Genomic DNA, 15163 nt, shown 5'->3' on the forward strand with positions numbered 1-15163 from the left:
GGAAGTCTGGACAAGAGTTAACACCTCGGCAGGGAATTTTATGAGGATGCTTACTTGGTAGAGATGTCCTTGCCCGTCTGGTACGCTTGAGCTTTCATGATTCTCTCCATGTTGCCAGACCACCCGTACTGGCTGGCCACAAGGGCGCAGGGAGACTCCGTCAGGCGCTGAGATACCACTGCCTTTTCAATCTTGGGATGAGAAATCAAAAGTTAGAGACACAAACACATACCATTGTCAGTAGCTAAGGTCACTCGGTAATTGCATTTCCTCCTCTTAAGGATTCACCACTTAGGGTCATATACATACACATCATAAAAGTACTTTTTATTTGTAATTTTAGGAGATGTCATTTAATCTGATTTTTTTTCAGTCAGAAACAAAAACCAACTTGTAAAAACTATAAATTATATATTTAATCTATGCAAATTTATAATGAGAAAAGCAGTATTAAACTATGTAAAGTTTTCATTTACAAAGAAAAGATATACTGATATGCACATATAGAATAACCAGTGCTATTATCCTTTAAATTCTTTGTAATCCATACATTTTAAGCTCTTTCTTTCAATCATTTAATCTATCATCAAATGACTTGTTCAGCTTTCACTGGTTACAAAGTAACAAGTTTGCCAATTTTAACCTGACAAAAACTTAAAAATGGAGGTGCTAAAATTTTCATGAGTTGTAATTTGTAGAATACCTTGTCCTTGAGGGCTTTATCCTTCATCCAGTTCAGCAGAGGCTCAAATTCTTTCTCAACTGCTTCACGACTTTCCTTAGTTTTCTCACTTTCATCAAACTTCACTCCTTCCTTGGCAACATTCTGGAACCTCTTCCCATCAAACTCAGGAAGAGCCTGAATGCAGTATTCGTCCACAGGTTCTGTGAGGTAAATCACTTCATAGCCCTTTTTCAGAAGTCGCTCAACAAATGGAGAAGATTCAGCCTACAAAATTAAGAGAAATGAAATTTCCCAAGATTGGCCCTACTTTATTTGCGCACCCTCACAGCTATGTTTAGATGGTAGTGCCAGCCCCGTTTTCCAATTGGAGAACTAAGAGGAGCAGGAAACAGGACTTTCCCGCCTGTGACTCAGCTGCGTCTCATGCCTACCCCCTCAGCTATAAAACCAGGATCCCCGACAGCTGGAATTCTCACCTCTTTTCGGCTGGACCCAGCCATGAAGTAGATCTTGTCTTGTTTCTCCTTCATTCTTTCCACATACTGGTCTAGACTAGTAATGTCAGTTGGATGATGAGAAGACTGGAATCTAAGGAGTTTAGCAAGCCGTGTTCGATTGGAGTGGTCCTCAATCACACCAAGCTTGATGTTGGTACCAAATTCTTTCCAAAAAGTATCATTGTATTTCTCATCAGCAATCTTCTTGATCATGTCCAGAGTTTTACGGACAAGTTTCTTTCTAATCACCTAAGGAAAACCAAAGGATACTGATGAGAGAGTGTCTTGGCTCAAACTTTTGAGACCCTACAATGAGTAAGGCAGCAGGGGTGTGGTGACAACTACAAAGACAAGCATGGTGGTTGCTACTTATCAAGGGGCAAAAATGGTGGAGCGCTTCACCTGTTAGACTGAAGCAGAGACTTGTCACTGGAAATTGTCACAAGATTGTTTTACTATTTATAGTCCAACTTTAGACCAGGCAGTGAGAACAGTGGGGCTGTTCACTGTATAATTCTCAACTTTTCTGTATATATAAACATTTTTATTATAAAAAATTAGGGGGAAGCAATCAGATCCTCAGTATTTGGTAATTCCACAGTGAAATTAAGTTCTTCACCTGACATGTCAAGGACTCATCTCAAAAGCTGGGAATACACTCACTAACAGAGCTTGTCCTTCAAGACCAATCAAAGAGCACACAGCTAGCCTCTTCCCAAAGACACTCACCTTAAGCAGCTTGTGTTGCTGCAGAGTCTCTCGGGAAACATTCAAGGGAAGATCATCAGAGTCCACCTTCCGATGGCAAAAGAAAGTTCAGTGAGCAATAAACACACTGGGAAAAACCCAAACAAAAAAAAGCCTTCTAGATCACCACTGTCATCCTCCCACCCCCAACCTTCAGATACTCACAACTCCCTTGACAAAATTAAGGTACTTGGGCATCATATCATGGAAGTCATCAGTGATGAATACTCGGCGCACATACAGCTAAGCAGAGAACAAGAAGTCGTCACTTTCCAAAGTTATACTTTCCAGTTTTAAACTGTTTATAGGACTTAAAAACCCACCTTAATGTAATCACTTTTCTTAGATCCATATTCATCAAACAGACCACGTGGAGCAGAGGTGGGAACAAATAAAATCGATTTGAAGGTAACTTCCCCTTCAGCAGTGAAGTGGATATAAGCCATCGGGTCATCACTTTCCTATGGAAAGTTGGGATCATGTCATTCACAAGGCAAAGGGGGAACAACGGCTAAGTAACTTTTTATTTGGTACATTCAGTTTAACATCTCACTAACCAAAAAAAAAACAAACAAAAAAAACCACCAAAAACCAAAAAACTTCCCTTACCAAAAAAAAGGGGGTGGGTGGGGCATAAAGGGAATAAGAAATAACTAAGATGTAATTCCAACTAGCCAGATACAGTTATGTATGCAATGACATCACTGTTGTTCCCACACTTGGGAAGTATGGATGTGTCTAGTTTGCATAAGTCTGAACAGGACAGGAAAACCACCATCCTGAGTAAATGAAAACATACGACAGGAAAACCACCATCCTGAGTAAATGACAACATATGACATTTTATGGGTGTGCTAATCAACCAGAGAGGTCCATGGGAGCACAACTCTGTGGCATCTGGACAGTAGCAGTGGCTAGAAAGATGTAAACAGCCTGGAACAGAAGCTCTGGAGATGTGTGTTATCCATTACTCCATCCCATGCGGCTACGGAGCACTTGGAATGTGGCAGTCTGAATTGAAAGGTGCCAGTATGTGTAAAATACACTAACTTTGAAGACACAGTACAAAAAATGAAAAAGAATGCAAAGTATCTCATGATTACTTTTTAAAACGGATATTTACTACATGCAGAAATAAGACTATTTTTAGGTGTGTTGGGGAAAGTTTTTAGAGGAACAGCTTAAAAGTTGGTTTAATGCTAACATAAAGAAAGTAAAGGTCAAATAAACCAACAGATGGAATAAAGAAAAAATACAATCACTGAATAGTTTATCTAGCCATGCTAAATCCAATAAACTATTCTGTCTGGTATAAAATATTGTTTTGGAATAAACATTAACTTGAAAGAATCTTAATACTACTTTTAAATTCTTAAGAGTTGCAAGAAGGCATACGTTAAAGGAAAAAACAGGCAAGGCAACACAATTATTCCTAGGCATATGACCTCACAATAAATGTTTGATGCTGCCGACAACAAGCTCTTTAAAGATAATCTTAAAAGCCACTTAATAACATGATTTTATTTTTTATGGGTTTTGCACTGGAAACCAAACATCTACTTATGTAGACAGTTCTTACTCTTTGTTTCATAGACACCTTGGCAATGTAGTGAAGCCTAGAGTCCCTGTCAGAGTAAATGGTTTTTAAAATAGTTTTGATTTAGTAGTGTTTCATTATCCAGTTATTATAAAGTAATATTTACCTTTGAAAATGATTTGTAGAAAGCCTTGTATTCATCTTCTTCTACTTCTTTTGATGGTCTCTGCCATATTGGTTTGATATCATTCATGAGTTCCCAATCCCAGACAGTTTTTTCAACCTGAAGTTACAGTATTTGATTAATCTCTAGTACACACCCACATGTAGCTAGTGGTAGCCACACCTTTAGGACATTTAAAAAAAAAGATTTATTATTTATTTATGCATACAAGAACTGGGGCACAGGACAGAGGTGTGAGGGGTGAGAGGATTCACCAGAGACAGAGTGGGGAACAGAACAGGAAAGCTGAAATACACTGCTGAAAGGAGCAGTGGATGAGACAGGAGAGGTCTGCCCCACCATGTGGGTAGCTCCCTGGCTGGGGATGGAACTCGAGCTGCAGTGGCCGCAGATAGCTTCATAGGTTTGCATCTTAACCCCTTGCACCACCAGGGAGGCCCATTTTAGGACATTTCGAAAGAATACAGGAGGCACCAAAGGATACCTCTAATCTAAAGTGATTCTTGCCAATTGGATCAAATTAAAAAGTCTCTTGGGCCTCCCCTGGTGGCGCAGCGGTTGAGCACTGGGTTGCAAGGCTGCCCGTAGCCTCTGCAGCACCAGTTCGATCCAAGGCCACCGGTGAGGGTCCCACCAAAAAAAAAAAAAAAAAAAGTAACAAGTCTCAACATTTAAGACTGATATTTAATAGAGAAGAGACAGTCATGATAATTGAGGAAAATCCAATCAAAAATTTTTGACTGGTATTTTTAACTAGTTTAAATAATTAATAAAATAAACCTTTAAAAAAAAAAAACCCACCCACCACCATTAGTTCCACCTACTCTACCACCTGAGTGAGACAGAGAACTAATTTTTTAGTTAACACCTATAAATGCTATAGATGCAGGAAGTTTTTTAAAATTTTAAAATTTAAAACACATAATCAGCCACCAGTTCTAGGTAATATACAGAAGACAGAAAATCATGTATGTTTACTACTAAAAACTGTCTAGAGGGAGAAAACACAGATGGATACACACACAAGTCAAGTGTCCTTGTTTTTAAAAAGTTGAGGTCTGGACCTACCGATTGAAAAAAGAAGACTTTACGAACTGAACCTTCACTCTAATTTGGGTTTTCCCAATTTCTCTGATATATGCTAAACAATCTTTTTGTGCTACTAGACCCTAAGCAATAATTTTACTTTAACTTGGCTCCAACAATTCTTGAAGTTGAGAAATGAACCAGACTTACTTTTTTAGTTTTTGGTTTCTTTTCCTCCTCTTCTTCTTCTACCGCAGCTTCATCATCAGACTCTTCCTTTTCTTCTTTCGCTGCTTCTTCTTCATCCATGGGTTCTTCAACAGTTTCAGTCTGTAAATACAAAGTAGAATTATGGTTAAACTCATTTGTTTCTCAATTCTGATTTCATTTATAAATAGGAAACAATTACAGCTCAAAAAGTCTCTTCAGTTAAAAAACCCAAGAATATCATGTATTGAAAGAACCATGTTTAAAATTTTCATTCTTTAAGTGTCAAATATGTGCCAAGGTAATACATAAAATTTTGCTAATATAGATTTACCTTGCTGCTCCATACATAAATGGGGAAGTTTATGAACTGAGAATATTTTTTGACGAGGTTTTTAATTGTATCCAATTCAAGGTAATCAGATGCTTCTTCTTTTAAAACGAGGCTGCAAGGGAAGACATTTGAGAAATAAACATCTGTGGTTTACAAGGTTTATTTAGATTTATAAGGTTATAAATTCATCTTAAAAACCTTCATGCAATGCTAATAAATCAGCAGTTCTATGTAATCCATGATGTCCCTCAATATTCAAAAACTGTCATCACCAATAAGAGTTTGCGGACTACATATACCCAATACATGTACAGTGAAGTGGAAAAAATTTTTCCCACATTCTTGTAAGTGGATAATAAACTTATTTTTAAGTAGAAAATGGAAATCTTCCCAACCTTCTAAATAGACTGGGCTTTTTCATTTCAAGAATTGAAATCTTAAGATAGCATAAGATAGCTTAAGATTTGGTGAGAAAGCACCAAAACATTCTGGAGAAAAGTAAAACTACATATAGTCTGATGGTTACTACAGAAATCAAATGACTACTGTAGATAGCTATGGTGGGAAGCTAAAAAATCAATCTGAATTATTTGCAATCTACATTACCCAAAACAGTAGCTATCAGAAATGAGTGACTATTTTGAGAAAAGTTACAGCTATTTCTTTAGTAGCACTGCCATATTCCAAGTACTCTAGTCACAGGTAGCTGCTACACTGGATAGTGCAGAGATAAAACATGGAAAGTTCTACTGGACAGCACTGGCTTATTAGATAATTACAAAACTGAAAACTGTAGCTCGCTTCTTAACTTGGCACTTCTGCAGCTCCCACCTCCAGCCACTAGAAATTACAACATACTTTCAAATACAGAGAGTAACCCACATTTGATGTTTCTGTTACCATTAAATATGGGGGTTACTGTTTCTATGGTTCTGTCCCTGCCTTAAAAAGTGTTTAGTTTAGCAGCACCTGCTAACACATTGGTAACATAGGATGACATGGTCTAGAGAAGTGATAGTTTCTGGGCTCAGTGCAAACATCTTAGCTATGTGGGGCTGAAGGAGAGTTTAGTTTTGGGTGCACATTAAAGCAGATGGTTAGATGTCTTAGAGGTACTTAAAATAGCGATTAATGAGCACAGAGCCCACTAGTGAGCACTAGACCAGGGGTTGGCAAACTGGCTGGCACCAAGAAGAAACTGGAGTTAAGACAAAGCCTTATCACATACTGTCTATGCCTGCTTGCAGGATAGTAGAGTTGTGACATGTGACAGATCCTACAGTCAAAAACTTTACATTTAGTAGCTGGTCCTTTATTGCTGTTAATCTAGACAAAGAATACAGATTTGAGAACTTTCAGAGCTAGAAACGAATCCATGACAGTGGTTAAGACTGTCAGGGAAACATAAGGATAAGAAAGAGCTGAAACTTAACTTTGAAATAAAGATATTGACATTTAAGAAACAGGCATATAGATTAAGGTGCAGGGTCATAGAGTTAGGTACTGAGTGGACTGTTTTAAGGAGGGAGCAGAACAAAGCAAATTCTGTAGAAAACGTAAGAGGAAAAAAACGTAAGAAAAACGAAAGTCTCTTGATAAGGGTAATGTCATTTAACAAATAACCAAAATCCTAAGTCAACTGGATTTAGCAACAGATTTCTGGTTTCAACGTGAAGATGGTGGATAAAGTAAAAATACAGTGAGCTGTGGCTTGAACAGAGGTGCAATAGCATCAAAAGCAAATACATTTAAGAAGCTTAACCTGTAATGGGGGGAAGAGAAAAAGAGAGGGTACGTGCTTGACAGAGAAGGGGGCATGGCCCTACCTGCCTTCCCTCCTATCCCCAGAGACTTGAACATGTTTACACTTTATGGGTAAGAGGGAGGTGTGGGGGGAAATCTGACTTTAAAAGACTGGGCAGGAATTAATTTATGCTTAGTCTAAGAGGAGGTAAGATGAGAGACAACAGAGCAGAAGTAGAGCTGAGCTTCGGGGAGTATAGAACACCCCCCTTATTGTAGAAACATGGACAGACAATTTTCATGATCTCATTTAATCCTCACAAACTGGCTTGTAAGGGCCCAGGTGGTGGCTAATTTAGGGGTAGTCAGAAAAAAAAGGAAATGGAACAGACCGATGGCTTCTATTTTATTGGTCAAATATAAGAGTCACACATAAGATAAAGGGCAAGATCTTGACCTAATCAGTTCCTCGCCATTACTCTCCTTTCTCCCTTGTCTATTCAAATGAGCCTTTGCTTCTAGCTTCAGAATATCCAACGACCCTCTGGTAAAGATGTTCCTTAGCATCTTTTCTGGCATAAGATTTGCCCCTCTGAAATGCTTCATGCTTTTTTCCTTACTAGAGTGAGTGATGTGAAAGCAGGGACAGCATCTGTCTCATTTTCTACCATAGCCCTAAACCCCTGCCAGTAACAGACACACACAAGACTATCTGTTGAGTGAATGGTGGGTATCAAACTTGAAGAACAAAGGTAATTGCTCAGGTAAAACAGAACCTGTTTTCTTTACTGATCAACCATCCATGCTACCTGCAGGAAACTGTCCCCAACACCCTCACTCATTCCTAGAAACACCTGCCAGTCAAGTGTCGGGCACTGGGAGGGGAGCAGACTACAATGTTTGCTTTTATGGCCCTTAGATCTAGATATTTTCACCCATGTTTTAGCACCCCACAACACTGGCACCTCTTGGGACACTTCCTACCTCTTTCTAGTTAAGGGGATATTTCCCTCTACCCCTCTAACACCTGAGAGAGGGCACTAGGTAGGGTGTAACTATCAGTGATGCTTCCCAATGAGACCAGATGTGCCTATTAGTAACAAATGCAGGGGAAGGTAAATTGGGAACAATAAATTAGTGCAAGTAACTGAAATGCAATTATCTAATGAGCCTTCATTAAAGGAACATCTGTGAAAATGAAGACAGGAAATGTTACCTTCTGTGATGAAGAAAATGATTTGTGCTTGGATATTTAAAAATTCTCACTGTTGATTAAATTTACTTCACTTGGCAGAAGTTGGTAAGTCAAGGGCTCTCTGAAATGTCATTTCCTTATCTCTGAGGTGGCTGGGGAAAACTAAAGGGAGGTTCTAGGGAAGCAAACAGCTGCCCTGTTATCCTGTCTACTTGGGAATAAGATCTGTTTCATCTATAGGGAGGATAGTTACTAGCTTAAAACTAATTTCAATTCAGTAATTTGTAACTACTCTCAAATGAAACATTTTCATCAAGAATTTTTATTGGCTTCCTTCAAGGCCCTCATCTGTGCCCTTTGTTCAAGTCAACCCTTCAAAGTGTCTACTCAACCTTCAGAAAATCCCATAAAAAGTCAATCAAAATTCTATCTGTGTCACAATGAGAAGAACCCCTTTAACCTGCGATATGGTGTGCGTCCATGCCTCGTCTGTGATGCTCCCCAGACTCACTCTTTTTCTAAGTCTTGCCAACCTGGGAAACTTGGACCACATCTCCATGTATCGCTTCTTACTTGCTTCTTTCCCAGAAGAGAGAGCGTTTCCTACTTTGTGGGCTCCAGGGATAGCAGCCCCCGTAACTGGGTGTTCCCCCCTGAGCTGGGTTTCAAAATTTTTCTTCAAGTGATGAGAACAGTTCACTCTCATTTTATAGGCAAGGAAATTAAAGTGCAGAATAAAAGCATCAGTTCCAGTCAGAACTGGAGAATCAAGATCCTTGCTACACTATTAATTCTTATTAGGAATTAGTAATACTCACGTAATTGTTGTTCCTCGTCCTAGTGTGTTTCCTCTTGGGTCAGCAATTACAGAAAATTCACTGGAGTCAGATTCCCAGATGTGCTGGGTATCATTGTTGTGCTTTGATGTGACAATAACTTTATCTGCGACCAGGAAGGCAGAATAGAAACCAACACCAAACTGGCCAATCAACTCAGAAGTTGACTGGCTATCTTCCTGGGCTTCAGTCATTTTATTTAAAAACTCGCTTGTCCCGGATTTGGCTATAGTGCCAAGGTTTTTAACCAACTCTTCCCGGGTCATTCCTACACCAGTATCTGTGACATGCAGCAGGTTCTTCTCCTTGTCACACTAAAAGCAAGACAAGAACAAGAGTCACACTCGCTTCATATCCATGCTATGAAAGAACAAACCCACCAACTTCAATACCCAATGTAAACCCAAGTAAATACTAACAACATATTGAGAAATTACCAGCCTCGGGCCGTATCAATTCTAATACGGAAAACTAAACCAAGTTATTTTCCTCTATATAGTTTTTCATGGTCTTTTGGGAGAGTATACATCTTTCTAGAGAAACTTAAATTCAGTGCATTTGAAAAGTAAGAAATATAAAGAGGACAGAGACTGATCTAAATGTCAAAGGGCAGAGATAAACCTAAAAAAATTATTTTTGAAGGAAAAAATTCAAGTATAAAAATTGTTTTGCCTATTTTCTTGATAGAAAATAAAAGGACCCAAAACTGGATGACTTCTGAACTTGGAATCTGGGGTGATCTGTGTTCTTCACTATATATTCCCAACTCTCTGCCTTTGGGGAAACATAGTAGGAATAAACTTCCTTCATTTACGGCCATGTAAAGCCATGTGACTAGCTCTGGCAAATGGGGTGCATGCAGGAGTCAGGAGGGTGGTTTTCAGGCTGGAGTCTGTAATTGATGTGAGACCCTCCAAGCTCTCTCTGTACCATGGCAACCAGCGACACTCCAGATGGAGGCAGCTCAATCAGTCCATGTCCTGCAGTGAGGACGATGTAAAGCAAAAGCCACAGGGCAGCCTGTGATTGATGACTAAAACCAGGGCTTGGCAAACTTTTTCTATAAAAGGGCCAGAAAATAAATATTATAGGTTTTGTAACCCATAGGGTCTCTGTCACAACTACTCAACTGTTGTGTGGCACAAAAGCAGTCACAGGTAAGACACAAACCAGCACTGCCATATTCCTTTAAAACTACAAAACAGGCAGCAAATAGGACTTGGCCCATAGGCCACATTTTGCTGATCCCCTGAATTTCAGCCCGAGACTTGAGGTTTATTTGTTACTCCAGTATAACCTATCCTTTTTTGACCGATTGGAGTCCCTTGAGATTTTTTTTTTTACATTAAAAAGAAAATTGTTTTAGGCTTACCTTAATTTTGACCGTTAGCTCCTCATTTCCAGAAAGAGCATTTTCATCAGTCAATGATATTAGCCTTATCTTATCTAAAGCATCAGAAGCATTTGAAATCAGTTCTCTCAGGAAAATCTAAACGGAAGTCAGATTTAATAACCAGGTTAGCCGCAAGATACATGGGACATTTAAGTCAAACTCATTTTATTTCTTCTCTGTATTCTGAAAAAGCACTTTTAAAGGAATAAGACTTCTTATGATATAGAGGTGGCTTCATTCTTTTGGTAAAAGGGACAGTTCTTTATACAGAGGATTATAGCAACTATAAGGGAAACCTGAACTGCTAAAAGTAGTAATGCTCTTATTTTCCTACTAGTGGTCTTTATGTATGTAATACATAAAAGTTTGTGGGATAATTAGCTAATTATTCACAACTAATTAGTAAGCCAAGAACATATTTGGGTGGGGGGAGGGGAAAGGAAAAACAAGGGGTAAAAAGTCTAACATCCGGATAATCCCTTATTCCCAAGACACACACACACAGTAGGTATCCAGCAGCAACCCTTATATTTAAACTTGGCTACCTACTTACTTGGTGTTACATGAAGTAAGTACACTTACAAATGAAAGTAAACAAGTATGCCAACATACAGAGACAAAATATTATCCTAACCACATGGTGCTTACCTCTTTATTTTTATACAATGAATTGATGATAAGTTTCATCATTCTGTTAACCTCAGCCTGGAAGGCAAACTTCTCTGATTTTTCTCTAAGTTCTCTTAATTGGGATGCATTTAATCCATCCAACTGTATAGCTTCTTCCTCTCTAAGGAAATAAGTTAAATAAACAAACACTGCATAGCTTAGTTCCCTTACAAAATATAGGAGCTGTGATGAGAGCACAAGTGGCCTCTCGAGAGTATCTTAAAGGGTTAAAAGGTAAAATGGAAACTTTTATAAAATATTGCTAGTCTATCATCTCATTATTATTTTATCACAAGTTCCCTTTGATGAGTTGGAAATACATGATTCTTAAAATTTCCAGAAAAACAAACCCAACTTTCCTTTACTAAAAAAGCAAAGACATATTCTTTATGTTCTCACATGTGGGAATGCCTGGTCACCTGGGAAGCTTTGGCCTCTAAGGGTCTATGAAATTATCAATTAAGTCCTAAGAGGCCAAATTTTAAAACACTGTTGAAGTGACAGAAATCCTCTTTTTAAAACTGAGTAAACATGCACACTTACTGAGCACAAAACCAACTGAAATATTTGCTAAAGTCTTAGGAAGGTTGTAGGGCTACAATTCTGCGATAGTTTTCCAAATAGTTTTCTAAAGGCATTCAATTCAGTTTTGACCAGTCATTCCTAGGAGCAAATTAGAAGATACTTCTCTAAGCACACTCCTGAGACTAAGACTTTGTGCTAATTTTACTTTTTTGGTATTTAAATTCAGGGCGCTACACATCCTCTGGACTTCTGGAGAAAAGATACAAAAGAGGTTACTGTATCCTACCGTGTCCACAAGGGCTAATGTGTTTAATTTCAAATGAACACAAACCTCTGGACTACTTCATCATCTGTCCTTGAGCCTTCTCTACTTTTACCCAGATCCTCTTCTACGGTACCATCCACATCGACTTCATCGTCAGCTCTGACCGACCCTGAAGGAGACACAACACCAGAACACTCTGACACACCGTGTCTTCCCCAATCAGAAGAAGGAACAGGCTCGAACAGGGCAAGGGTAGGGGTTGCAAAACTCAGTTGGTAAACACGCAGGTGGGGATGGAAGGTCGAGTCCACCGGCTTTCAAGCCCCGCGCAAGCCCAAGTCAGCGTGTTTCGTAAGTTGGGGTGCTGAGGTCCTCCGGCAGATTCCGAAAAGCGGAGGCAGCCTGTCTCCCAGGGGCGCAGCCCCGACGCTGTGTAAACCCCGTCCGCGGCCCCAGCGCAGGCCCCGGGCGCTCGCACGTGTTGCGCGCAGGCCTCCGAGCAGCCCCGGCCGCGCCGGCCCTTCCCACCCGGGTCGGAACCCAAACGGGACTTGTGCAAACTCCGGCGAGGGGACCCGAGATCGGCCCAGGGGCCTGAGCAGGGGGAGAAACGGGGCGAGATTTGAGGGTGCTCAGGAGCTCGCGCCAAAGTGCACCCCACGCGCCGACCCTGCCCCTCCCCGGCCCAGGCCCCGCAGGACGCCCCGGACGCGGACGGGGGTCCCCGGGCTCGGGCGGCCAAAGGTTGCGGCCGGGGCAAGAGTCCTCGGGAGGGGCGCCCGCCGAGCCCCGGGGTGCCCGCCGAGGCCCCACCCCGAGGGGCCGCCCCGCCGGGGCCCACGGGCGTTTAAACGCCGTCGCCTGCGGGCCCCGGAAGAGGGGGGCCGGGATCCCCGAGCGCTCTCGAGGAAAGGGCCGGGCGCCCCTCCTCGGCCCGGCGCAGGGCCTGTTCCCCCTCCCTGGCTCAACGCCCCCCAGAACCTTCGAGAAGAGGCCGCGCTGGAGGAGGGGGGCCTCGGGGTGCCGGCGGCCGCGGCTCACTCACCGAAGGTCAGCAGGACGCAGCAGAGGCCCAGCACCCACAGGGCCCTCATGGCGCGCGGCCGCGGGTCTCTCTGTCTCTTGAACGCAGGAGCCGCCTCCGCCCCCCCACCCCGGCGCTGCGATCCTCACACCTCAGGCCGCGCGGTCCGCCCACTCCCCCCCGGCAGGTCGGGCCGCTTTTCACCCCCACTCCTCGCGGGCGGGGGACGGGAAACACGAACCCGCCAATCGGGCCGCACCACGCACACTCCGCACCCAATGGGGACGCGAGGGGGGCACCGCGGCGCGCCAATCGGAGCGGTCCAGGTGCGGTACCCGGCGCCCGAAGCGTGGCTCCCGCCGATTGGTCACGCTGAGCCCCTTTCCTCCAATCACAGGGCTCCGCGGGCCCCTCTCGCGCGGGACCGCCTCTTCGTCAGGGAAGCCCTGGCCTCGCCGGGAAACCGTCCAATGAACGTCAGCACGGAACGCGGCCCCTTCTCGGGGCGAGGTCGCCAGAGAACTACTTCCGGAGCCTGGAGAACGTTTATTCCGTGACCAGGGGAAACGGTAGCCATGGCAACGCGTTTCCCCACTTTCCCGGGTGGTCCGCGCGGGATCCCGTGGAGAATGAGTCTAGCGCGATGCTGTTCGCCATCAGCTTTCAACGTGGTCGTGCTGCTCGGAGGAGGGAAGCACGCGAGAGGCGGAGAATCCTCCCGGGGAGCTTCCGTCGGGGTGGTGAGGAACTGCAGTTCCCGACATGCAACGTGCCAGCGGTGACACACTAGGGAATGCTGGGAATTGTAGTCTTTGGCCTCTGGAGCCGCTCGGTCGCTTGACCCTGGCTTCCGCCTTTTCCTGGCGGTCCCAGTGGGAACTCAGCGTGAGTTTTAACCTTTGCGACCCACGATGGCGGCCGTCGAGCTAGGCCGCTGTTCCAGGGCTGGCCCGTGGGCACGGCCTTTACAAACAGCTCCGGAAAGCCGCCGCGCCGGGCCCGAGGCCGTCTGGGGTGCCAGGGCCGGCCTCTCGGAATCGGAGCTCCGGCTTTCGGAATCTTCTCTGCCTCGCCGTGTTCTGGGGCCGGAATTCCAGGCCCCCCAGTTCGGTTCCCAGGAGAGGGGAGTGGGGCCTTCCACCTCCCGCCTCTCCCAGCCCCTACCCTTCAGGGACGTTTCTAACGATGCTGATGCCCTCGACTCCCATACAGTTGCGTCCCTGCTGTAAGTCTGGTGGCCAGCAGGTAGTTAAGCATAGAAAAGGGGGTTGGGGGGAAACACCCCAAGCAACTTGTAGATTAGGGTGCAGGAGGATACACCTGCAGGTATTTGAAAGCAAAACCCGTGGGGCTGCAAATAGAGCGGGAGTGCAGCTTGGTAACTTCGTAGAAATACCCAGTCAGCCTTCAGAAAACCCTAAAGCGCCAGGTGTCTTTCCTGTGAGGGAGTCTCACACTACACTGCTTTTTAAGTCTCTTTAACCCAGTGTTCACGTAGCTGCCCTGCTCCCCAGCTGCACCCCATTCCCAGCAAAAACACTCTCTTATTGCTTCCTACAGGAAACTTGAACTTCGAATTTGTTTTCAGATGGTCATATGAATTCCTGAAGACAAGCTTTTCAGTGACAGTCTATCATAATTTTTTACAACTTCCCCAAATGAGGTTTGCCTATCTTGAGTCTGTGGTTGGTGTTTACAGATTGTGGTAGTTCCATATTTAAATCTGCTCAAATTTTCTACATCTGTTATTAGTAAGCAAATAGTAGCTTACAAAACCTTTTTAATGCTTCTGTGCTTGCGCTTTTTTTTTTATTTTGAAGAGTAGGGTGTGAATTACATTCACAAATCTCAAATAATTGTGTTTTTTTGTTTTAATCCGTGTCTATTTTTTTTTGTTTTTGTTTTTGTTTTTAGAGAAAGGTGACTTCGCGTTTTCTGCATTGCATTACTCAACTGCTTCACCTTTTTCTCTACCTCTAAATAAATAAATCACCGGTTCTGAAACTGCAAATTCTGTCTTAACTGGTCAGTGGGGGGAGTTGGTGCTGCACCTGGAGGAAACTGAGAATGAGATATGACCTCTAAAATAGATCCACTCTGTGGGGGCAGGTATTTCTGTAGATGATGGTGGCAATGTATGGAGCAGGCAGATGGCAAAAGAGGGGCAGAAGATGGCTGGGAGTTGTCTGGCTCAGCTCTCCCCTTTTAAGGCAGGATCTCTCTCCTTTCACCCTGTGAAAGGAATGGGCAGCTCACTCAGTTCCTTGCCTGTCTACTTTTCTTGTGGTCTCCATCT

The 15163-nt window shown here is 43.1% G+C and overlaps 1 protein-coding gene across 1 annotated transcript; it reads right to left on the reverse strand.

The window, feature by feature from the left end:
• Nucleotides 1–50: 50 nt before the first annotated feature.
• HSP90B1 (heat shock protein 90 beta family member 1) lies at nucleotides 51–5299 on the reverse strand (the record flags this gene model as incomplete). Its single annotated transcript, XM_084254915.1, has 9 exons — nucleotides 5218–5299; nucleotides 4887–5006; nucleotides 3633–3749; nucleotides 2253–2390; nucleotides 2095–2172; nucleotides 1912–1977; nucleotides 1162–1431; nucleotides 704–949; nucleotides 51–191 (listed from the first exon to the last, which is right to left on the reverse strand). The coding sequence occupies exons 2-9, from the start codon at nucleotides 4983–4985 to the stop codon at nucleotides 51–53; spliced, it is 1155 nt and encodes a 384-aa protein (XP_084111041.1). The 5' UTR covers nucleotides 4986–5006; nucleotides 5218–5299.
• Nucleotides 5300–15163: the final 9864 nt, after the last annotated feature.

The sequence above is a fragment of the Talpa europaea genome (genome assembly GCF_964194135.1).
Source record: "Talpa europaea genome assembly, chromosome: 15".
Lineage (NCBI taxonomy): Eukaryota > Metazoa > Chordata > Mammalia > Eulipotyphla > Talpidae > Talpa > Talpa europaea.